Raw genomic sequence first — 25,423 nt, forward strand, 5'->3', positions numbered from 1 at the left:
GTGCGTTCCCGCAAGCACCCTTGGCTCTCTGTTAGCTATTTAACCTTTATTTTTGCATGTTATTACGAGCGGGTTGAGATGGGCTCATGGGCTTAGCCGATCATATCTTTACCCCTTTCGTGAAAGGATCGCGGTGACACAGCTCGTCACCTGGCTGGATGATCTCAAATGCTCGACGTGGCCGTAATATACAGCAAGTGAGTGTGTATTGTGGACCAGTGTTGAATGTCCACGTCAACGATGTCTACCTTCATCGCTGCGGCTTAATAGGAGAGAGATTTTTGCATGCCCTTCGAAAAAACCAAAAGGCACATTGTGATTATTTTCACCAAGATGTTGAACAGAGTTCCTTCCCCTGATTCATCCTAGAATCGAAAAAAAATAGCACACGCAGCCAAAAACAAAACCTGTCCAGACCAAAGGTTAGGGGAAGACTCCCAAAAGGTGTGAGGATAATTTTTCCGTGCCCTTCGGATGATACCCAATTTCCACGTGATTTATACTGTCGCCCGGTTCGTTCAAACGAAACCCGCCCGGTATGATGTTTCTTTGAAGATTTACATCCCGTGGCGCTACTTCATTATCGTGGTGTGTGTGTGTGTGCGTAGCGTACTAAAACTAAGCATAACCAAAGGCACATAAAAGCCGGCGCGTCCTGTGCATTTTAAGACCAACCGTTCGAGTGCGTACCAAGCCGATGCCGGATAAACGATTCAGGCCAGCCCGGCACGATGTGCGTGAGCAGAAAATGGTAAAAAAGCGTCTTGGTCGTCATCCTCATCCAGTTCGGAATGCCGGCAGATACACACACACACACACAAAATGGGTAAGGTAAACCAATTCCATTAATATCAGCCTAGCGCGCGTCCTCGTTGGAACGATGGTGGGCTGGAAACGGATCAGTTTACAACATTTAAAGCTCGCGATGTTGTTGAACGCGTATCGTCTGGGTATCCTTTTGTTGCTTTAAAAGCTAATTTTAATGGCATCACGCCTTGTGGAAACGGGCGGGAATCTTTAGCGGGTTGTGATGTGTACTGTCGGGAGTAATTAATATCACTCACAGCGTGTAGCACCTTTAATGAGGGGAAATCCTGAAGCCCATGGAAATCATCCTTCAATGGGTGATAAATTCAAAACTCAGCTAATCACACTCGATTTAATGGTAAATCCCTGCTTCGGGAGTGTGCTGGATGGATTGTTGGAGTTTTTTTGAGGTGATTTTTGTATTCTGCTCGAAAAATGTTGGTATTTGATTGAGTGGATTAATTACGTACGCCCGGTGAGTTCTGGTAAAGCAAATAATTTACATTGAACATAATTAATCATTGTTTAAGGTTGAAGACTTGTTTCATTAGGGGTTGTTGTTCGAGAGCACTTTAATGGTCCAACTTATATTCTTCAGATGGCTTTCACGGATATCGCTTCCTATCATTAAATCCCTGACGCCCTAAATGTCTATTGTTTGAGGATCTCCTATTGATAACCCAATTCTGGTATAAATCGTATCCTCAGCTAAGGCTTCTTATCAGCTGGTATCAGATCTGTATTTGATGCACTGAACGTGGCCCCTTTTAGGCTTGTCAGCGAATTATCTGCTAATGATAACCTTTTGATAACGTACAAACGAGCTGCGGGAACTAGCCAGCCCTCCCAGGCATCAAACAAATGATAAAGACATCTCATCATGCTCCTCCCATGTTCGAGGAATTCTACAAACTCGTGGAAGACAATCGCTTGCCCGGCGGACATTATTTGGACATAAATTTGACAGATCTGTTGCCATTGTCTGGCCGCTCTGTCACAGGACTCGGTGCCGTGGGCCGTGCGTTATCCAGCCATATCGCACCATTCCCTTTTAACATCAAATCAGAGCACGAAAACGAAAACATAATGGTGGCTCAATATGAGACCGGGTTTTGTTTTGCAGTCAAAAATATTCCTCCAAAAAGTTTTTCTTCGGACGCGATTGTTTTCTTATGCCTTTTGCTGTCTGTCTGGTTCTGTTATCTTATTGATGGATTTTGTTTCGTTAGCAAAATTTATTGTATCATATTTTTCTCCCTGGCGTCTGACGAAAGGGACTCCTGGACGACGGTAAAATCCCTTGGCGGCCTATTATGGATTGGTTTTGTTACGGTCGGTCGGTTACATGGACGGTCTGTCATCTGGTTGACCGTTTGATTGGATTTTGTTTGTCCGATTTGCATAGGTTACAACCGAAAGGCGGTGTAAGGTGTAAGGAATAATGGAGAAAGGTATAAACTTTTGGAGGCTTTAGTGAGTACCAGTAAACACTACTAACCAGCCCAGAAAACAACGTCAAACGATCCTTTGTACAGTGTTAATGGTAATGCCGACAAGCATAATAGTTTTGCCCAAACAACCGACTCCATGCAGGCTGAGGTCACCGAGACTGTTGTCCCGAGCTAGATATCCCTTGTGTCGTGTAAACTTTGTCTTGGGATTCGGGAAAAGGTCTTTGGCGAGTATACGCGAGTCTACTACTACCGTTTTCCCTCACTAAGGATACACACGCGAACCGTCGAATGCTAATGGCATTCCAATAACCGGTCTCGTTCGTTTTATGTTTCTCCAATCATCCGTGCAACGATGTCCTTCCGGCGATTGCTGGCCAACCAGTTCGGTTCGAGCTAAACAGCCATTAAGGTGCTTTCTTGAACAACTCCCGAACAGTGCGACGACCATTCGATACCTCATTACCGTGCTGGGTGAGTTCAGGGAACAAGCAGCTTACGGTCGCTAGTTGAAACATTCCGAGGCGAACGATCTTCCATCCACAGCTAGTTCTGTCGCGTCTAGACGAGCAAAAACCTCCGAGGTAAGATGAACAACCTCGATGTGCCTTTTAAAGCCACCCGATCGGCATTGCTTTCTTCTTTAAATCGTATATGTCCAAACGACTGTGTCGCCAAGTATTTCGCCTGATGAAAGATGTCGTAAAAAGGCGAGAAGCAAATTTGACGCTCGTAAACTTGCAGCCATTTCACGCGAAAATTGCGGACACGTTTAGCGAGCCCGTTAAAAGGTTTTCATGGCAAACTGGGCACACACTTTCACCACCGTCAACCTATGGCAGCCTTGTGGACGATTGTTTCGTATTGCTAGCCGGAAATGTGTGTGCCTTTGTGTTCCGATACGCTCGCTCGTTCGAAGGCTCTGGAGACTCTAATAGACTGTCGGAGTGACGGAGAAGGTGTGTAAAAGAATCGTAAAATTGTGTAAAAGAACTCATTTTGATGGCAAATGGCCAATAGCCACGCGGTGAAAGCCGAAGCTGTCAACATGGCTGGGTTCTAAGTTTAGAACATGTGGTATAAAGCTTCGTACATAAACAACGTTAGTATCACACTTTTGGATCAAAAATCGTAAACATGGAAATTAAAGGAGCATGAATGTTTTGCAACAATTTTAGTGAAACACACTTAATAAATAGTAAAACATATATAACAATATGAAAATAATACAAAAGTCATAAGAGGCTTAAAAATTAACAAACAATACAATAAAACAAAAAAAATAAAATGTAAACAAAAACTAAATAATAAAAGTTTGAATAATAAAATAAAAGCTACACAGGAAATACTGGTTAAAAATGAGAAACAAAAGACGTAATAAATTACCTAATTCGACAAAACGTTCACATATCCTACAGGCGAAATAAACACACACAAAGAGATACAGATGGGACACACACTTAATGAAATTTTTTGTTGCTTTTAAGAAAAACCGTGACACATAAGTATAAGTGATAAGTATTCATTCCGCTGTGTTAGTGTTCATATTGATTATTAAAGTTAAAAACCAGTTCAAATCACAAAACCAGTGTGTATAGAACAACTCAACTAGAGAGAGAGAGCGAGAGAGAGAGAGAGACAGAGTCACTGTGTGTAAGATACAATAGAAAAAGGTGTGTTAAGAAGTAGGTGTGTATTAGTGTGTGTGTTTTTGTAGTAAGAGTGGTAGTTTGCGAGCGGGAATAATGTCAGATGCAATGAAACAGCTCGTGGTAGTAGTGGGAAGTAGTACATTGGGGACTACCGAGGAACACAGGTTAACACTAGAGCACACGCGAGTATAGTAGAGCACACGTGGCCTGCTTATCCGAGTAGAGAGTGTTATCGAAAGCTTTAGTTTGATGTGATGGAACTCATAAGTTAGGTAGGGCAATACACACGGCAATCACTTATATACTATTTGCTGGGTTGTTAGAAGTAACCTTGATGGTTTGTGTTAAGAGACTTCTAAATAAAACGCCTGCTCTTGTTTCGTTTCTTGGTAAAATGTTACACACAATCAAAAAAAAAAAAAAAACATAACAAACGACTACCGGTACCAAGTAAGAGAAAAACAGGGGCTGGAGGAAAACATGGTCGGTGAGGGCAGTGAGGGCGGGGGAACGTTAAAATTTGGGAAACGGTACGTTAGTGGAGTCACAGTACGGTGAAGCATTAGTTTCGCTAGGGTGGTGGTGATGAGGGACAATTTGTGATGGCTGTACCTAGTTTGAACGTTTTTCACGCGGCCAAGCAGGTCGACATGTCCGGCGGCGTACTGCTCCATGACGTCTTTCACATCGTACGGTTTTAAGGCCTCTTTAAACTTGCGGCGCGCTACAAAATACTTCATCTGCAAACGTGTGTGCGTGTGGGGGGGTGGTTTGTTTTTTTTTTGTTTGATTTTGCAATCGGGTCATGCAAGAAAACGAACAGTGGAAGGATAAGAAGTATTGGGTTATTGGTAGTCGAAATAAAGAAAGAAAGAAAACGAAATACATCGTCGATTGGATATCATCGCGCGGATGTGGGAATCCGTTCCGTTTCCTGTGTCCTCCTGATGCTCTTCCCGTCCGTAAAGTTCAATGTAACCGGATCTCGTTCGCGGTGGATTACAAATTGAATTATGCTAATACCTGGAAGCGTGTACCGGTTCGTTTGATCTGCTGGCATCATGCATTGATGCATGAACTCAATGGGTTTTCCCGGGTTTTCGCCTTCAGTGTTGCAACGAAATGCAATAAACGTCTGTACAGTGCAATCGGAAGTCGCTGCTCGGGCTTCAGCAACCTCCGATCAGCTTTTGAGAGCGCTATTGAAATTGAATTAAATCGAATAAAGGCCGGCATTTTCCCTTCGGACTAATGGTCAAATTTGGCTTATAATCCCTGAGGGGAACTTTAGGCGCCCCCAGTTCCCGGCAATACTCGAGAAGAGTAAATGAAACAGGTACTGGTGCGTAAATTAATCGCACTGGTCGAAATTCCGGCGAACTCTAGCAATATGGATGTGATGCAGGCCGCTTCCGAATGGTCGGCTGCCGAAACGGTGCCTGCGGAATGTTGTATATCGGGTGCAAGAATAGGTGGATCGGTGGCGATCCTGGAACGGTATGGGACTTACCTTTCGGATGAAACGGATGGCCCCCTTGTGTTGATTCGTTAGTTGTACACATCTCGGTTCCTCATCTTCGTCTGCACCGAATGGCCAGCAAGCATCGCACGCCGCGCCCGTTCGCGTTCGGAGAAACCGGTGTCAGCAAGATCCGCGAGAGGATGGTTTTGTTTTTCGTTTTCCGTTGTTATCAGGTGTCCGGCCGCCGTCGTGTTGTTGTTGTTTCGGATTTTGGGCAAGCAGATTAAAATTAATTTTGAACAAACAGTGCCGCAGCGCCAAAATTCCAACCCACGTTGCACAAAACCAGCGCCGAACGTGGATTACGACGGTGGCGAGATTGTAAAGATGGCGGCAGGAAGGTATGTTTTTTTTTAGGGGAGAGGGGGTTTGTTTTTCATGGTGTGAGCATGTACGTTGTGTTCGAACCGTTTGCGCGTTCGAAGGTGGGAAGGGGAAGAAGAAGAAGAAAGAGAAATCGTAATTAGAAATTGAGTTATGGAAAGTTGCAAACCTTACAAGGTACGTGTCTATAAGGTCTAGTGTCTAATTTATTGCTTTACAAGAAAATAGGGAGGATCAACGGAAAAGTTGTTGAAGGGGGAGGGGGGGCGGTGAGAACATTTTTCGCATCATTTTCTTGGAAGAATTCTCCGAAGAAGCGCGTGTTTTGTTTTTTTTTTTTTGCTGGGTTTATCTTCCCCGATGGCTTAATTGGCTATTCCTGGTGCGCTGTACATATTTACAGACGTTGATGTATGGGTGGCACTGGAACGAGCATAATGACAATCGAAAGTACGGTAATTTGGAGAAAATCTCGTGAATATTTACGGCGTGCTAAGGACCTTTATGCTAATTATGTTAGGAGCTTCTTTATTATCTGTTTTAACACGAGAACAGGATAGTGTCTGCTTTTCTTATCATTTTGCAATTAATCGGTTCAATGCGAATGCGAAACTAGACTTTAATTAGGCGACTTACTATATGACAGCTGTCAAACGATGACATTCAGCACTTATTTTTTTATCTGATAGCGCCTTCTTTTGGCAAAAAACAGGTTGAAAAAATAAAATTTAATTAGGTTGCTAAGAATATGACAGCTGTCAAACGATGACACGATACTCTTTCAAGGCAAAGCACAACTAGAATATTTTCAATTCAATTGGGTAAAAATAAATGTAATAAGTATATGACAGCTTTCAAACGGTGATACTAGACACATATAATTTTATCCGGCAGAGCCCTTCTTCAGCAAAACAAACGTCTGGAATAACTTGAATTTAATTGGGACTCTAAATACTTTACAGTTGTCAAACGAAGATAGTCTACACATAGCACTTCATTCGATGGAGCCATCTCATCGCGAAAATCAACAAGAATATAATTTGGACTCTAAGTACAGCATCTAAGTACAGTTTGACAGCAGTCAAACGATAATATTAGACTTTAAATATTCTACTCGACAGCGCCCTCTTTCGGCAGAAAAACGCCTAGAATAACTAAAACTTTTATTGGGCCACTAAGTACATGACAGCTGTCCAAATTGTCATTAGACACCCAATATTTTATTCTGAAGCGCCCCCTTTCGGCAAAAAAAAAAAAAAATCCCACCATAAAGACCTCTACGACGATTTCAAGGCAATTTCTTTGTTCATTCTCGCCCTTCTTATTTTCATATCGCGACTAGGTCTTTCACAAAAAAAGAGAATCGTCTCCCTGTTACGTGTCTGTTACAGTTAATGCTTTGCCTCGAAACGAACTAGAAAATCAAGCTCAAAGCTCGAAGCCCCAAAGGTTATGAAAGCACGATTGAATAGCCTTTGTCATCCGTAGCATTAAGCGTAACATATAAGAAACGTCGAAACGATCACTGTGTTTCTAGCCAAGCAGAATCGAAACACATAACGCCACGGCGAACAGTCGCTACCTGGCGTTATATCCCACAACGGTGCCGTTCGGCCCGGTTGTGCACGGTTTGCAATAAAATCAATGTGAATGTGTCTTTTAATTGAATTCTTGATCGCATTCGAAACGGAGCTCCTATACGGTGGCAAGGTTTCCATGTGGGGATGAAGCTCGGCTATAATTTCACGGAGCGTTGTGCTGGCAGAACTCTATCCGGGCGACTAATTTGTGTCTCTCGCAGGCATGCCTATACTGTCAAAGTGAACAAACTCCATCGAGGTTAAGCAAGAAACATCCTGACAGAAGAAGAAAATTATGGAAAGAAATCTTCAGAATTGAGACGGGGAAAACCAGGTCCTTAACTACTACGAAAAGTTCAAACTCACGCGAGATTTTCTTCCTTCTGCTTCAAACTCCAAAGTAAATGGTTGCAAAAATTGTTCTCACCCTCCACGCTATTACGTTTTGCACTGCTTTTAATATTCTGTACTGCTAAAACGGTACGGTTGCGGCCCTTAAGGCCTTCGGAGCCATACGGTTGGACGCTGCACCGGATGTCAGCCCGCGGAAACTAAAAAGGTTCAGCTTGGTAGCTTTGAATAGTAGTAGAAGTACAAAAGGTGATATCGGCTATCGGGTATTCAAAAATTTACACACACACACGGTGATTCGGTTGCTAACGGTGGGTTGTTTTTGAAAGTTATCACTGCCGGTTTAAAAACGGGTACTTTGTTTAGTTGGGCTGCTAGTTTGAAGGTAAGTAAGTGTGTGTTTATGTGACTTTGCTCTTTGTGGAAGCTGAGAGGTTCTAAGAGAAGGTGAATTTAAGTGAGCTCTTACATCAACTTGCTCAAAATGAAGGCTCTATTTGTTTGTTATCTTACACTATCACTAGTTCAGTAGTTGTGTTTGAGTTCGAATTTAAATGATCAATGTACAGTTAATCGAATGGAGGGGCTGTTGTTGTTGCTGTTGTCGGGTGAGTGTAACTATGAACACACATCAGCAAGATAGCGCTATCGATGTACTGGTTAAGTGAGTGTATGCGTGTGTGTAGTTTGAGAAGGAAGTGTGGCTTTTTTGTTGTTGTAGTGACCATTTTGTGTGAGGCATATTGCTTTTTTTGATGTGAAAGTTTGACTAAACTGCTAACCAAACAGCACAAACATGACACATTAGCTGTAGCAGTGAACAGCAAAACAGTAGCAAACAGCAGACAGACAGCAATGGGCAACAGAGCGTTGAAGAGAGAGAAGACAATTAAAGCGAAAAAATACGCACACAAACACGCACACATATAGTTGCAAAAAAAGTGTTTGGGAAAATGAAGAGAAATAAAAACCAAGAGCAGAGATACAGCGCCACAGAGCAGACAGCACAAGAGATAGAGATAGAAGGTGGGCAGAAAGCGCTGGTATAGCACACACACACACAGTTTTCTTGAATAGTTTAGCAACTTTATGTACAGACTTTTTTACACTTTTGATACTACATGCAACGAATACGACCCGGGGGTGAACAAACAAAGGGCCCATTCGAGGGTGGCCTATCTCCCTAGGGATACCACCCATACTGGGGCCTCGATTTGTTTGCACATCCGCGTGTGTAATCAGGTTGGGAAAATTCAGGGAAAATGCCATAGCATAATTGAGTGTGCAGAAAGAATTGAGTGTGCTTGGCCGGGCGGTGTATATGGGTGGCGCAGTATGTACAAGTGTTATCTTGATTCGCTTGTTGTTGTTTTCACAGTCACACACTTACAACATGCAACGGAAAGGCAGGGACGAGCAAACGAGTTGGTGTTGGTGTTATAATAAAACAAATTAGAAAAGTTCACAGAATTGCACATAATCACGCACATAAACACGCGTACAGACGATTCTTGGTTAAGATACGCTTACAAGACGAAGTACAAGAAGGAACCCGGGATATCGACAAGAAACGGTGGAGCACAAGGAACTTGGGTAATGAAAACGGAACGGAACGAGAACAAGACTTTACTCGGTGGTAAAGCAAGTTGAAGGATTTATTTTTAAATTTCCTTCCCTTTTTTTCTTTAAGAAATCCTTCGCCCGAAGAACCGAGCAGAAAACCACAAATGCGGATAGTTTGAAGGCTTGAAGGCCCGACGGAATCCAATCATCCAGATGAAAGAACCGACAGAAGACGACGCCGAACGATGGCATCCGGAGTGGAGAGCGAAACAACCAGGTACGAATAAAAATAACTGCCAAGCACGTCCAGTCAATTCCGACCGGCACTTAGTTGCGGCCCATCACCGGACTTTGTTTGCCATCCTGGTTCGTCCTAACGCCTCCGGTAGAAGGATACTGAGTAAATTGAATTAAAAAGCGACACGATACCCCGACCAGAGCAGGTACGACGTTGCTTTTCGTCCGCCGGTAAAGAAAACATCATGCCGGTTAGCGGTTAGCCACGTGAGTTGGGCGGTTTTGATTACGGCAGCTGCGGGATGTACACACTCGCTCGTGCCTGCTTTTTAACGACAAACCATCACATCGCTACTTCTTCCTCCTTGCCCTTGTATTACTCGGGACGCTTCTGGATTCAACGACATGAAGACAGCTAGCGTGAGAACCGTTTTCGGGTTTCGCACTGTGATGAAATGATTTTTGTGTGCTTTATTCTTGCCTTAGGTTGGCCAGTTCCCGTCGAATGTTGACCGTGGGCAATAAAGCGAATATTAGCTGCGGTCATGACGAATCTTGCGAAGGACGGGTAAATGTAAGAGATGATGCTCTAAATCTGACCTCCAAGCACGTTGCGCGTTTTATTTGCGAAGGTAAGAATCGTGGCCCAACTGTGGCCCGGGGAATGAGTGTGATTGACTAAATAAACATGTTGCTGAGGATGAGGTACGGTTTTTCATCACACGCCATACTACAAAGTTTCGAACTGTGTTGGTGAAGAGATAGCCCTTATAAGTATACAAAGATTGGGAAGGAGAAAAACTGTTATAAGACTTTAGTACCTCTAAACTCTTGTTTGTGCCAAATAATTAAGAAGTGGCCTTCATTACGGAGAAAATATCCTTGCGAGATGAAACTATGCACAGATCCGAATGCATTAAGATTTGGTAGTTCATATTTCCACCCTTAACTCGTTAAGATTGTAAGAAAAAAAAACATTTTGATTCGGTCATTCATGGATGCTCACTCTTTAACGTTGCATTAAGCTATATATGGGCAACATCTGAAAAACGGAGTCCTCTGAGCTCGCTTTTTGGTTTTAAAAATGTTACTTCGGACTCACCATGAAGCTCTTCCCCATCATGCTTCAGGAGAAAACTATGTCCTCACAAAGTAGTTCTATTCCTACAGTGCTCTATTCTCACAAAGCGTCTTCTTCTTGGCACTACAGTCTTGAAAGAGTTCTACCTGTCATTTGTGGCTTGCCTTGACTTTTACCGAAAAGAGGTCCAGATGGAATGTGATCCTCGGTGAACTAAGCGCTCACTATACAGCTGAGTTTTGATTGGGTAGCACTGTGAACTCGAAGACGATCGTTTCGTTCTAAATGTTTCAGTGAAATCAGATGTTTTGTCCTCCTTAAGAAGAGCAAAATGGCACATAACTAACTAGAACCAAGCTTAGACGTATTCAGCGTAGAGGGCATTTATAGCAACTAAACGATCATGAATAAACAAGAAGAACGAATTTATGTTAGTTAACTGCCCATAAATGAATACAAAAATATATTGATAAATATGAGCTAATTTTTTGAAATCCTTGAAATACCTTGGTGTGATCTCTTTACATTGCTGTGATGTGATCTCTTTACATTGCTTTTTAATTGCAGCGCCTCAAAGTATGCAAAAGCTTCATTTCCTCTGTGGCAGTGCGGTACTATGATTTAAAAAAAATCCAAGTATTGACTTTTACCTGGAACCCAGCAAAAAATTGCACTACGATAGAATGTAACCGTAAAACAATACATTCAATTAATGAAAATACTAAGAGCTTATTAAAAAAATGTAAACTTTGTCCTGGCAAAGAATCAGCAAATGAATTTTCCTTCAAATTTTTAGGAGAATTCAACTCAGTTTAAAAAAATACTTAAAACGGGGCGGTCTGTACGGGGCGGTCCAGTGGCCGAGGCGACCGTGGCGCCGGTCTTCACACGGCAGGGTTGGGGTTCAAATCCCATCCAGACCACCTCCCCGTACGTAAAATTAAGTCACAGAAAGCCAGAAATGGCAGGCCGAGACCTCTCGAGTGCCAAGGAAGAAGAAGAAGAAGAACTGTTAAAACAGGTTCTGATTTCAACCACTTAAGTTTTGAATTCATTTCAGAGAAAAAATATGGAGTCCTCGAACAGTGTAACATTATTGCATACTTCTAGGCTTGCATGCTCCCTATCGTGGGATCAGGAAGGAAGCATCCTCTTTACTAAACTCAATAAACAAAACAAATATTGAGGCTTATTGTACTTAATATTTTTATCACAAAAATTTCACACAGCATAGAGATTTTGCTATTTATGAAGTTATGAAAAAAAAATCTCTTTCCTCTGAATTATTGATCAACAAACGGAAAAAACAAGGGCTCTAGAACTATTAATTTCCTATGCGTTCTGAAAATATTCCAAACGATCCACTGCATAATTCAATTAAAAATCGTAAAATATCAAAACGACAGATCCGGGCCGATACATTTAAACGACGAGCTTTTACGAAGAGCGAACCTGAAGTTACAGTGCAAAAAAAGGACGTTTTTTGTGAAGTGAATACCGAACAGCCCAAATTCTCCCTCTCTAGAACAAGGTTAGCACAAGGTGGATTACCGGGAGTACGACCGGGAACATGATGCATGGTGGACCCTCTCTTCCGTGCCGTTAATTACGCTCAGTTTTTTTTTATGTCTGTTGGTCGTTTTGGATGCAACTCTCGAGCGGACTTCCCTACCTGCGAGATGATTACCGGAAGCGGCGACGGTGGCGGCCGCTGCCGCAGCAATCGCCGTCGATGCCGTCGACGAGCGGCTGCGGAACAGCGACACGAACGGGGTCCTGAAACGAACGATCCGATACTGCTGGGGCTGCTGGGGATCGGCTGCCTCGAGTCGAGTCTGTGACACAATCTCGTCACCAGCGGCTACCGGGAACGAAGAGGAAATTCGATCAATTATCGGTATCGGGTGCCGGTACGGTCGGTTTACCGGTGGTGCGGTGATGTTGGTGGTGGCTGCAAACGGTCTCGATTTAGTCACAGGTTTTGGTTGGGTGTGTGTGTGTTGTTGAGGATGCAAGAGAAAGAGTGTGTGCCTGCGCTGCGTCCACAACAGTGACCGAGAACCCGTCGGCCGGTTCGAACGTGCAAGTGATATGTCAACCACCATATCCTGTGTGTGGGTGCGTGTGTGTGTGTGGTTGTTTGGTGAGAACAGAACCGTTCGAGAATTCCGTGGCGCAGACTTGGGTGGATGGAGTTTTTATGTTTACTACCCCTAACCAATTCCCGCGAGGATCTACTGCTTAACTCTAGCCGGAAGCTTTCACTACTCTACTCAACGTCAACGCGGATGATATGATACTGCTCCTTTCGCTTACCAACAAACCCTTGGCGAGGTGTGTGTGTGTGTATGTGTGATTGACGTGGATGATATGAAGTACGAGTACAGCACGAGCGATGCGGAAGGTGTGTCGAGTGTTTACGTAAAGTCTCAAACATTTCGACGTTGATGGACTCCCCGCAGTCTGGCGAACGATAAAACATCCGTGGCTTTTGTTTATGTACCGGGTTTTTTTGCTGCCACTTTTTTCTACAATAAACAAAAAAGAAACCCCAGAAAGTATCGATTTTTGATGTCTAGATTTGAGGAATTCTCGGGTTGCTAAAGTATCATGGCGGAAGAGGGAGCAACCGTCAGCAGTGGATGCCACCATCCCTCTATCGGATTGCACGTTTTGTAAATCACGTTTTCGGCTGGCCCAAGCAAAATCGTCTGTAAAATATGACCGACTGCGTACGACGTGCCGAGCCTGCCGAAACCGCCGTGGAATCGACGGTTTCAGACGAACCGTGACGAGACTTTGCAAAACCCGAACACGCTGGTGGCTTCTTGTGATGGTTTTTCGCAGAGGTTATGGAGCCCGAATTGCTTATTCAGCAGTGGGTAGAAAACCCTTTTTGCCATGGTTGGAGAAATGGTTGCATGGTTAACAATGTTCCGAGCATCCACCGAGGATGAAGATATTGCTGAGCCGTCCCCCGGAGCAAGGCCACACACAGAGACGGGGCAGACATCCCTAAGCTAGGAACGTCGGGTTGGGAAGCGTGAAAGACGTGCCATTGTTTTATCGGAAACAAGGTAAACAATGGAGTGATTTGGTTCATTTCACGGGGAAGGCTCTGTGAGCGATGCTTTGCCGACCGAATTCCAATAATCTATTAAGATCCTTTCTAGCCGATAGCACGGTACCACGGTTTCGGGTTTTGGCGCGTCATGCTGAGCTAACTCGGCGGAATGCTCTTCACGCAAAACGGATGCTGCTGGATGACTTTCACCCCCGAAAAAAGCCTTACATCGGCAGCTTTTCACAATCTAGCAACTGACCTTAGACACGTTTGAATTGGATGCGTAGCGAAAGGCACAAACCCGTTGGAAACCTTTCTGGTGCAAAGTGCTTTAACTTTTTCAATGGTCAAAAGCATTGTTTGGAAGGATCTTGGGTGTGCTATCCCCGGTTTTGTGACTTCATGAAGTGTGCCTATTTGCATCGAGAATCGTAGCCCGTCTTTTATGTGTTCAATTTTTGAGTTTGTACTCGAAGCTATTGATTTAGGATAGGCGGGTGCGGGTAAGGCACATTTGGGCGGTTAGATTTTTTGGTAAATCAGCAGCTTTGCCCTAGAGCGAATGTTTGGAAAGCACACGCGAAAGAGTTGATTTATGCTAAGTACTTTCCCCTAATGCGCCATGTGGATGGGAGTCTTACACTGGCAGCTCAGTCAGTTCTCGCCCATTTCTGCTGACCTTTATGGGTTAGTGATTTCTTGACGTAATTCATCCTCCCATTAATGTGCTCTATATTTCATTAGCTGTTGACGATGCGTTCACCAGGACACCCATAACCACAATAATCTCAACCCTTTTGGATAGCTTTGACCTTTCGGCGACAACATTATGGCAGCTGTGGCTAGACACCGGCTACCGCTCCACGTTAATTGGTGACCACACTCAACGCTGTCAGCCGCCTTCCAACATTCCAAGAGTGGACAGGAAAATTTGGGATTTTGACAGTCCGAGACAACCTTCAGCAGCAAGCCATCGGATGCCGTAGGGAGTTCCCCGAAAGGGATCAGGGGCTTACAGAATTAGCTCGACTTTAGGATGCCCGAAGAAAGCGTCGAAGAATGTACCGGAAAGGTGAGCCAGAAGGTGTAAACTATCTCTCATTAAGAAGCGAACATGCGGAGGTGAAGTGAAATCGGATTCGCCGAAAAGGATACGCTACCAACACGCATCCGACACGCATGAAGATTACTGTGAACTTTTCCAATTTACGACACGACACTTGAACGTAGTTGCTGTGTAGTTTTGCTGTGGGTAGTTTTGTATAGCGTAATGGCGAAATGACTAGAAGATGGGTTGGTGTCTCAGGTGCCGAAGAGTTTAAGGACTATTACCTACAAAAGGTGTGAGTGCACGGCGCGACATTCGGGTGATGACGTGGATTAAACTGGCGACCCCCGGGAGTCAAAGCGGATTAATTAGCAAAAAGGCAAATTGGAAAGGTTAACGGGTGCATGCTGGAATGGGAAGCTCGTACAGCGTGTCTCCCGTACAGTGATAGCTCTTGAAGCTCTTAAAAGGGTTTAGTAGCAGTGAGATCTGCTCATACGAATCGCTAAAGCTGCTACTGTGCACTAAACAGAGGTTTGAGTGTGAAAGGTGTTAATTCGTTGCATCTTATCAAGTTGCTGCTAGTGTGCAGAGTGTGGCTTTGCGAAGGTTAGACAAAATGGCGCCAGAAAACCAAGAAGACCTTAGCTGTACAGAGAATGTAATTCAAGAGCGCTTTTATTTACACAGGATGGCATTACAAATGAAATAAAACTTCTCAAGAAGAAAGCAGATTTTACAGTAAGATTATCGATAGCGAGATGGAAAATAGATTGAAGGTACTGTTCAAAAAGCATTATTGATAGTATATAGTACATCCTAATGGTAGGCTTTTGTTTTGTATATCTGGAGTTTATGGAATCGGTTTTTTTTCGTTTAAAGCGATCACACCGCAACAGTGAGTGAGGCGAGTGCCGAGTGATCAGCCTAGGGCGCGAACAACAATGACAGGTGACTGGCGTACAAGGGTGAGACAGTGATAGGTGAGAGAAAGGTAGAGCAAGTACACAACATGATAAGTAGAGCGAGAGAGAGAGAGAGAGAGTGGAGCAAATCAGTTTGTTTTTAGCAAGTATGGGTTATACGAAAAAGAAAAAAACAAATTTTAAATGGCAAAGGTCTCGGCTTGACCGATAATTACGCACTGTTTGTGCTAATCAGATGGTAACTCATCGAGTCAATGGTTGGTTGTGTGAAAAATGATAATTGTCTGTTAGTATGCTGCTGGACGAGCAGTTCTTTCTGCAGCTGCCCGCAGAGTAGGATCGGCAGGGCGGACGCACCGCCGAACCTGAGCATAGTGGGCACGTGCGCAGCGGCCTCGCTAGCGTCAAGAGCAGCAGCAGAGGAAGTAGTAGTGGTAGCAGTAGTAGTAGTAGTAGTAGTGGTAGCATTGGGTCTAGTTGTAGCATCGGCAACAGCAGCGGCAGCAGCAGCAGCATTAGTAGTAGTAGTAGTAACACTCTTGGTAGCATGTTTATGATTAATACTAGTATTGTCATTGAGCAACATATTACTGTTAAGGGCGACGGTAGCGTTGGTGTGGGGTGCGCTCTCGTTTCCGCTGCCGCGCCGCTGTACCGCCGAGGAGAAAATGCCACTGACGAAGCTGCTGCGCCGCGAGGACGATGATGGTCCACCGCCAAAGTGGCCACCAATGCCGCCGCCACCGGTCGACAGGAAGCTACGGCCGCCGATCGCCAGATCGTTACCGGTGGCCACCAGTGGACCTGCGCCGGCCGGAATCGAGGACACCGAGGCCAGCTCAAGTCCGGCTACGGGTTTGTCCGGCGCGTTATCAAGTGCGTGTGCATTGTTCAAAGCGGAAGAATGATGATGATGTTTAAAAAATAGTTTTTCGGTGAGCAAAGATAGCGTTTGTGTGCATTAATATGGAGTTTTAGAAGGTTTAGAGGGTTTTTTGTTGTTAAGTCGGATTCGAGCATTCGAGATGTGTCGTGAGTTTTTGTTTTTTTTTGTTTTTTTCCGGCGGTTTAAAGAAACACACAGTTGGTTTAATATTTCAATTTACCATCGTACAGCACACAGGTGGCGACAGGGCGGAGAAGAAAAATAAAAGAAACAAACGGAATAAATCAGAATGGATGCATTTTACCCTTCCGGGCACTGGGCTCACTGGGCTACGGGTTGAGGGAGGGTGTTGGTAAAGGGTGGTAGGGGTAGTGGCAGTGGTGGTTGCAGTGGTGGTTTCAGTGGTGGATGATGAAGGTGAAATTTAGCATTTCTTTTTCCAAGTCTGTAATATTCATCTTGTGCGCAGGTTTGATTTACGAGAAGGGCTCTGTGCTGTATGCAATCCTTGGAGCAGTGGAGAGTGTAGATGAAGAGAGAGAGAGAGTGAGAGAGAAGGGTTGGTGGGGAGAGTTGGTGGAGCAAGGAGTCTCGGAACGCAGGGCAGATGCTAAGTCCCTTCTAGCCATGACCGTAGCGAGCGAGCAAACCAAGACTCCGGGTTCTGTTAGGGACCTGAGTTTGAGGGAATTTTCACTCCAAAACTCCAAAAACCAAGGATGCGGGGGGAAAAGCGCAATGCTTAGGCAGGTAGTCTCCCTCGTGTCGTGCTCGAACTCCAGGGAAGATACTACAGTGTTGGCTTGACCTTTCACCAATAGCCGTTGGCGGGTCCGGTCCGCAGTAACGGCTGGCCGCGGTCAGACACAATGAGCAGGGGGCCGTTGTTGGGCCTTTGTTGCGTACTGCGCCGCAGAACAAAAGGGCAAAGATAATTAGGGCTCATTCATAGACATGCTGCTTGAAGCCGTTGCTCAGCAGTACGCGGAAAAAATCCAGGCAAAAAGACGCCTCTTGCCATAGTGCGTTCCGTTGCGCACCAGGCTCGTGCGAGGTCACATTTAAGAGCATTATCTTCGTCAAGCAGGAAAGGTAAATGAAAATGTATGAAAAACAAATATGTAAAACTGGGCAGAAAACGAAACGGACTGGAAGCGAAAATAATAACTCCACAGTTTTTCTTCTAACAAAGCGTGCAACCAGAAACAGGTTGATTGTCTGAGGAAGAAAGGAGACTGAGTCTCCATGGAAATAGTATCACTTGCTCTGGGAAGCTTTCTTCATGTGGCTGAGCAGAGCTTGAAGAACTGGTCTGCTTCTTCTGCTTCTTTTAATCATATCGCTTGTATCTGAGGGCTTTGGATGGTTTAATTTTAAGGGAAGTCAGATAAAATTTAAGTGAAATTCATTTTCAGTATGTAATATATTAAAATATTTATTTTTTAATTTTAGATAACTGTCTTTAGGATGATTTAAAAACGAGCACATCATTTATCTTTCAATTAAACACAAATACGGTTTTTTTACGATCATTGCTAAAACATTACACGCTGTACGGTTATGGTTAAATATTGAAAACGAATGTTTAGCAACAACAATTACAGTAGACAAAACAAGACACTCGGCTAGCTGCTTCACTCTAAAAAAATGGACGTAAATGCTGAAAGCAAGCTTCAACATTTCGAAGTGACAAAACGGCTTTAACAATCACAATAAACGTGCGACATAGAGCTGAATAAAAAACATCAAAAACAAATAAATATAGGGTAACATTAAGTTGGAAAGAAAAAGTAAACGGAAAACAATAATTAATAAGTCGGTACAACAGCACTGTAACAAAGTGGGATTCGAAACATCGAAAAATGGAACAACAACAAGGGATTGGATAATTCGTTTAATAAAAGAAAGAAGATAAAAGGGACAAGAAAACACAATACGCAAACGAAGCAAAATTCTGATTACAAAAATAAAAACTGGGAAACAAAAAAAACACGAAAGCGAATGGTAAAAGCTTTAATGTAAAGGTTTCTTTAAGCTTCTCGGAATAGAAAAAATAAACACAACTAGCTTTAACGTCGAATAACGATGGAACGATACAAAATAAATACCAACAAAAAAAGGAAAAAGAAAACATAAAACAAAAAATGAACAACAAGAGAACAATTCAAACTATCCATCTCAGTAGGACATGAAAGGACATTGGTGATGGGATCGAGTAGGATCGGACAGTGTGTGTTTAGCTGTGTTGTGGATGTGTGAGTAGCTTGTTTGTATGAGTGAGTGTGTAAGCAGTTTAAAATCCCAGAACGCACGTGAGCATTCCGGGTGGGCGCGAGCAAATGAGATGTCGACTAAAGGGTAGGTTCGATGTGGGGCGAATGAAGGGCGGTTTTTAGGGGTGGTGGTGAGATGCAATGTAAGGGTTTAGGGTTTGATTTGACTAGGCTGAACTGACATTAAAGCACGTGAACTCACCATCGGAATTTTTCTTGGACAGTGCCGTTTCCGCCACCGAGTCTTCGCTGAGACTTGGGTTCATGGGTCTACCATTGTTGGTCACTTCTGCGCGTGAATAGCGGGTTGCGAAGCGGATTCCGTTGGTGGGTGGGTTTTTTTTGTTTTTGTTTTTGCGTTGAGTGTTGAGATATATAGAAAAAAGGTGTGTTTGTGTGTGCATAAATAAGAGAGAGAGAGAGAGAGAGAGGAGAGCATTGTTTCAGGGGTTTTTTCGGATTTAAAGTTTTCGAAGTTCGGAGCATGTTCCGTTGTGAGGTGTCCCCCGCAGTATGGCGTTGTGTGGCCATTATTGTTACCAGCATGTCATGTCATGGCATGGAGTAAGCGAAGCACAGCGGACAAGAGAAAGATTACGATGAAACGTTTGGGGCGTTTGCAGGATACGTTGAATAAGAATTTTGAATGAACGGTCAGGTTTTTTAGCAACCGAACGTTTACCCGACCGTCCGTTTTGATGTCCAATGCCATTTTGAAAGCGTGGTGTTTTTGTAGTTTTTCAACGGTGTTGCGCGAAGATGTTGGTAATGTTTCGTATTTAAGTAGTAGCAGTAGCAGTTTTCGTTTGTCCCGTGCGCGTGTCGCAGAGCGTAATAAGAAAATGGGAACAAAACAGAAATTATGATAAAAACGCACAAAGTAAAAGACAAACCCGACGCACAGCATAGTAGTGATAAGATAAAGAGATAAAGAGAGAGAAAGAGAGAGAGAGAAAGAGAGAAAGAGAAGAGGAGAAAGATGAAAATGAAGGTAAACAATTCCCTTGCCTTGTTGTACGGGGCCGTGTTCCGTTCTGAAAGAATGTTTTCAATTTAGCGGAAGATAAAGTTGGTGGCGAGTGGGGTGGGGTTGGTGAGTACCAGTGATGTGCGTTTGCGCTACTACGGTACAAAATGGAGTTCCACTATGCTTCAAGGCATGATACGGCACGAGCTACGGAGAGCAAACTTCTGCTGTGGTACAAAAGATGAGCCGTACAGGGCGGTACATGCGGGAAGGTGCATCGAAATCTGTGCCCTTTTCGTACACACTGTTTTGGGACATGCAAATTGCACGAATTGGAAAATCATAAACAATGCAGAAAATGCGATATAAAATAAAAAAATGCATTTCGAATGAGTTTGTGAGTGAAATGGGCGTGTGACGGTCATGTTTGTGAAAGGGATTCTGAACGGAATATATAAAACGGAATTCAAAATTTCGGTAGCAAGGCAATATGTTCGGTCTGTTTTTCTGTGTGTGTCAAAATCACAGCTGGGAGAGTTTTAAAAATTAAGCTTAGTGAAAAAAACGAAAACCTGTTCGCTGTATATGTGACGAGTACACTCAGATCAAACGTTTGCCTTCATTTGCCTTAATCAGCAGCGGTAGCAGCAGTTTCAGCAAAAAACAAACGGAAATTTGAAAACCACGCGCAGAGTAAAGCCTGTAAAGCTTAGAAGGAAGTAAAAAGCTGAAAAATCTCTTTACCACTGCAGTATCTGGGCTGTTTATAAACAGAGACATTATGAAGGTGAGTGTAAAAAAGAGAGAGATAGAGTGCGACACTATGAAAAAATATAACGTTACCAACTTACACTGGTGCAGTTTGATGTACTTGAGATGTAGTGTTCTTTTTAAATGTATAAATGAAGTGTGTATGTGTGACATGAAAGATGTAAACTAAAATCCGAACCATCAAAATCTGACTCATGTTTGCAAGCATTCAACAGGACATCTCTCCCGAACAGGAGATTGTTTCATGTGTGTGTTTTACTGGTACGTTTTTTAAGCTAACCCTGAAGCTAACGTTAGTGAGGTAGCCTTTTAGTTTATGTAACACGAAAAATAAATGAAGATAATACAGGATGGGGGAAGCATAACATACGATGATAATGAAGTGATGATAGCATACAGTGATGGACAAATTAAAAAGACCACTCGAATGACCGTTTCTAGAGCTAGTGCTTTGGGTGTTTAAACTATGTTAAAGGAGGAGGTCGAAACATCAAATATGGCTTACACGCACCCCATAGACCAAGGGCGGAATGTCACTTGAGCACCAAAAAAAAAACCAGTAATGAAAATGAGTGTGCGAATGGCAAACAAAAATCAAACAAGTCCCACCAACAAAGAATACGTAAGCGATGATAAAAATTAAATAAAAATACAAAACACATATTGCCACATTGAGATTATCGACAGACACAGACACACACACACACAGAGAGAGGGAGACTTACAGGCTACGAATGGGGAAAGGGGGTATGATAATCGAGGAGGTATAAGGGAAATGTTACCGATGGGCACACAGAAGAACACAAAACAAAACACCGGAGGTTATCCAGTCCCGGGGCGATTGGCACTTACCGAGATTTTCCGAGGAAGCGTTGATGTCGGTCACGCGAGGACATCGGCCGGTCCGGCCACTGCCACCGCTCGGGGGTTTCGGGTTGCCGGGCGAGTGCAGCGATTGGCTCTTGTGCCGCCGGATCGTGGGCAGCCGGGCGACGAACGATGCGTTGTGCTTGAAGCTCGATGACGCCCGCCTAATAAGTGATTTATGATTAAGTCCATTGCTATCAGCACTTTTCGATGTTTTTGTTGATGGAAATAGGTCCGTGTTGCGTGTGGTCGTGTGTGTTTTTGCGCGTGTGTGTGTGTTGAAGTGATTTCGAGCAGAGTGTTGTTGGGTGGCGAGTACGAGAGAGGCACGGTACGAGTAAAGAGAGGCACGTGTAGTAGTAGTGGTAGTAGTAGTAGTAGTAGTATTGTGGTGAGCAAGGTTATACATTTATATATCGTGTGACAAAACCCATTTCATGGATTGACATTTGATCCACGCGCCCACATTCGAAGACCACGAAAGCGAGCGCGGTAAACCAAACAAACAATTCCAAGAATGAGCAAAAAATAAACAATCAACATCAAACCGAAATGGATAGGAACAACGGTAACAAAAGTTAAGAAAAAAAGAGAAAACAACAGAAACACATACACGCACACGTATACGGATTATTGAAAAAATGGGTTATTCATTCACCGAACAGGCACAGTCAGGCACATAAAGGCAAAATGGCAGCCAAAGAGAGAGAGAGAGTGCGCAACAGTCGGACAGAGAGATCAGAGAGAGCGAGCGAGCGAGCGTAAGAGACAGATAGAATTTTTTAGCGGATGCACCATAAAGCCACACACCAGCAAGTGCCGGTAGCGTTAAAAATGTGTGAGTGTTTTTGTTAAAAAAAAATGAGTTTCGTAAAATTGATTACGATTATGCAGCGAGTGGCGCAGATTTGCAAGCATTAAAATGCAACGAAAATAGAAAAAAAAGGAATAAATTGCATGGTGAGCGGGGACAGTGTTGACAGTTGTGTGGCACAAAATGAAGGAGGAGCAAACGAAATGGGGAGAGGGCAAACAAACAAAAAAACAGGAAGCCGAAATGCAACGATTTCCCAACAGTTATGGTAATAATTCATCGATCGATGTGATAAAAAGTAATGAAAATAAAACCAACGTCATGTGAATTTCCGCCGTGAATATTGATGAACGCCGTTCAGTCCACGGTGCGATGATGGAGATGCGATGATGATGATGATGATTGTGAGAGAGCGGCAAGGACATGATCACGTGATCCGGTTTCCGGTCGGTCCATTGAAACGGATTTTTAGTTTGTAGCAATCGATCGGGTGCGAAACAGAAATTCGCGTCGAATTTCCAAATTCCAGCGCCCCGTAGTTGACGTTGTTGTAACGCATGCCAGCGTTTCCGGTCCGGTTCAGGTGTGGTGGACGGATGTGGCACATTCGATGTGTGTCAGCCCGATGTGATGATTGCAGCAAATGTTTATGTACAAGCGGCATGCGTGCGTTTTGATGAGGTCGGACGGCAGATGTGGGTGACCCAGCGACAGGCGACAGTCATGATATTTTGAACAGTCGGTGTTTTGTATGTGTGTGTGTGTGTATGCACGAGCACGTGTAGCATGGCAATGGTGTGTTGATTGATCGAATGGCATTGACGGTTTTTGCAATATTGAGCAGGCACAACAAACAAGCAGGAAACAGTAACATGTAGAAATGAAGAAAAAAAACATATGGAAAATAAAGAGAAAATAAAAGATAAATTAAAAATAAGCAGTAGCTGTGAAGAATAATATGGTGTAAAAGGGGGGGGGGGGGGGGGAGAAAGTAACGACGGTAGAACGCAAAACCAGTGGGTATGATTTGTGTGCAAGGAAGGGATTTGAAAAGAGTGTAAAATATGAAAATTTTTCGTTAAAGTACAAAAGTTTAAGAAATTAAAGAAAAATTAAGCAATAGAAATAAGAAGACGTTAGACAGGGGATGACAAATGTAAAAACCATTGAAAACAAAAAAAAGGCGAAAAAAGACTTCAAACAGTCTTGAAATAAAAAAAAGTTGGCAATGAAATAAATATAAAGTAAAAGAAAGAAATTGTCGTACAAACCAAATATATAAAATAAGTAAATGGACCTTAAGAAACATGAGCTGCATCATACTTTTTTCTGGTATAACGTATGCATTAAAACAATAGACTTATTTTACACGGTGACAAAAATTTAACTACAGCTGAAAACTCTACGGATTAAATTTAGCTCGAATACATTCAGAAGCGTCCAACAAACATTCAGGTTCAAGAAAAAATTTTCGAACATAATATTTCCCAATCCCAATGTAATTTTCCAATACCTCGAGCAAAATAGTCCTTGGTGTTACAAAATATTTTTCTGAGCTTTGGTGATCAGATCTTGGGTTCAAAATTACTGGAGATCTTCAACTGCGTTTTTTCAGTGACAGTCACATGCCACTTCAGCTCAGGAAAAGATATGGAGGATCTCAAAAATACTTTCATCGTTCGAACTCTACTACATGCTTCCAACCCTAGACGTAAGTTGTAAAACATTCAAATCATCAGGCAAAAAAAGCCTTAGCTTCCTCAATAATGTCTGCTGCTCTAGAAGTGTCTTACAGCACTGCAAAGTAGCCAAATTTTCTATTCAATTTAATATTCTCTTCGTTCTCCAGTAATCAGAAGATATTGTAAGACTGAAAGCATCTGTGATGCGGCATGATATTCTGGACAAAACCGAATTTAAAAAGCATAAAACATATTACAAAAGTAAACCGATACGTGGGTTGATTGCTAATTAAAGGAGACATATTAGCAAAATCCTTGGAGTAAGTCTATTTTTTTAAAATGCATACGTTAGAAGGAACCAAAGTTGAACTTTGTTTGAAAAATAAATCAAACCAACGGAGAGAATCTCGTATAGGAAATTCACGTGAATAAGAATGTATAAGTGGAAAAATAATTGATTAAGTTTAGAGCTAGACGAATGAAGCGAAAGCGCAAAACTTTAACTTCAACTTTTACAGCAGAGCAGATGTTAAGAAAGATCAAGCAAATATTTTCAATAGTCAAACAAGTAAGCAAATCTATTGCAGCAAAGCCGGTGGATTAAGAAGCTATTCACAGTTTATACAATTTCTTTTGAGTGGTGAAAGTTTTTCACTTGAAGGCCATGGGTGAAAACCTCGTCTTTTATCGTGCCATAGAATTAATCGCTCTGATAACAGTCGGGCGAAAAAATGCTGATGCCAAATAACTGCTTCGAACATAATTCGCAGCTTCCAGCATATTGCTAAAGAATGGATAGTTCCTGCCTTGCACACACACACACACACAGAAAGAGCAGCACTACAAAGTCCAGCCCCAAACAAACGCTATGAACGCTATGGTGAACACCCCGACTGCCAAGCAGCGTTTGGCTTGAAGTAGATCTACGTGACACGGAAATAATGGAAATAAAAGCCCGGCCCCAGAGACAAGTTGGCCTCGTCTGTTGATCCAACCGGTCAGCCCTTCTCGGCACGATGGTGAGGCGCATACAGGGGAGGTGGGGATAAGCTTCCCACCCGGAAAAGGGGGAGGTAAGCCGCCGGAGAGTGATAGTTTCCTTTCGTTATAACTTCATCGCATTTGCATATGGTGACAATTACGATGGTCGTCTCAAGGAAGGTTGGCGACCGTAGGGCGTAAAGCGAGATGGAAAAGCTCGTTTTTTCTTGCAGCTTTGGCATGCTCATGTTGGACGAGTGTGTTTGTGTGTGTGTGCAATTCACAAAGGAATGAGAATGGAATGCTCAACTTTGTGCGGCTTAAAGGGGACGGAAACGGAAGCATGGCTGTCGAGCGCATTGGAATAAAATAAGGGAGCGAAAGTCCGACTACAAACGGCAACCCCGGGTACACATGTTAACAGCACTGTACACTAATGCACACGCTTCCCACGAGGGAGACGATGAGCATTTTCCAACCGGCAACAATGGATGCAACGGACGGACGACGGGACACACTTTTCCGAAAATCAAGACACGAACTTTCACCCAAACAGATACGTCCCGACAAGTGGTA

General features: G+C 43.3%; 1 protein-coding gene across 8 annotated transcripts in view; it reads right to left on the reverse strand.

The window, feature by feature from the left end:
• Positions 1 to 25,423, reverse strand: part of LOC118509514 (potassium voltage-gated channel subfamily KQT member 1-like) — a 240,523-nt gene that overhangs the window by 39,949 nt on the left and 175,151 nt on the right. For 6 of the 8 annotated variants that reach the window (XM_036050208.1, XM_036050209.1, XM_036050211.1 and 3 more), the window contains 6 exons: positions 21,356 to 21,534; positions 18,968 to 19,054; positions 16,198 to 16,455; positions 12,241 to 12,429; positions 5,421 to 5,491; positions 4,523 to 4,650 (listed from right to left, as the gene is read on the reverse strand). In XM_036050208.1, coding sequence (XP_035906101.1) covers positions 4,523 to 4,650; positions 5,421 to 5,491; positions 12,241 to 12,429; positions 16,198 to 16,455; positions 18,968 to 19,054; positions 21,356 to 21,534 — 912 coding nt within the window. Of the gene's footprint in view, positions 1 to 4,522; positions 4,651 to 5,420; positions 5,492 to 12,240; positions 12,430 to 16,197; positions 16,456 to 18,967; positions 19,055 to 21,355; positions 21,574 to 25,423 lie in introns of all 8 variants that reach the window. The other 2 variants (XM_036050206.1, XM_036050205.1) reach the window with 2 other exon arrangements.

The sequence above is a fragment of the Anopheles stephensi genome, chromosome 3 (assembly GCF_013141755.1).
Source record: "Anopheles stephensi strain Indian chromosome 3, UCI_ANSTEP_V1.0, whole genome shotgun sequence".
Classification (NCBI taxonomy): Eukaryota; Metazoa; Arthropoda; class Insecta; order Diptera; family Culicidae; genus Anopheles; species Anopheles stephensi.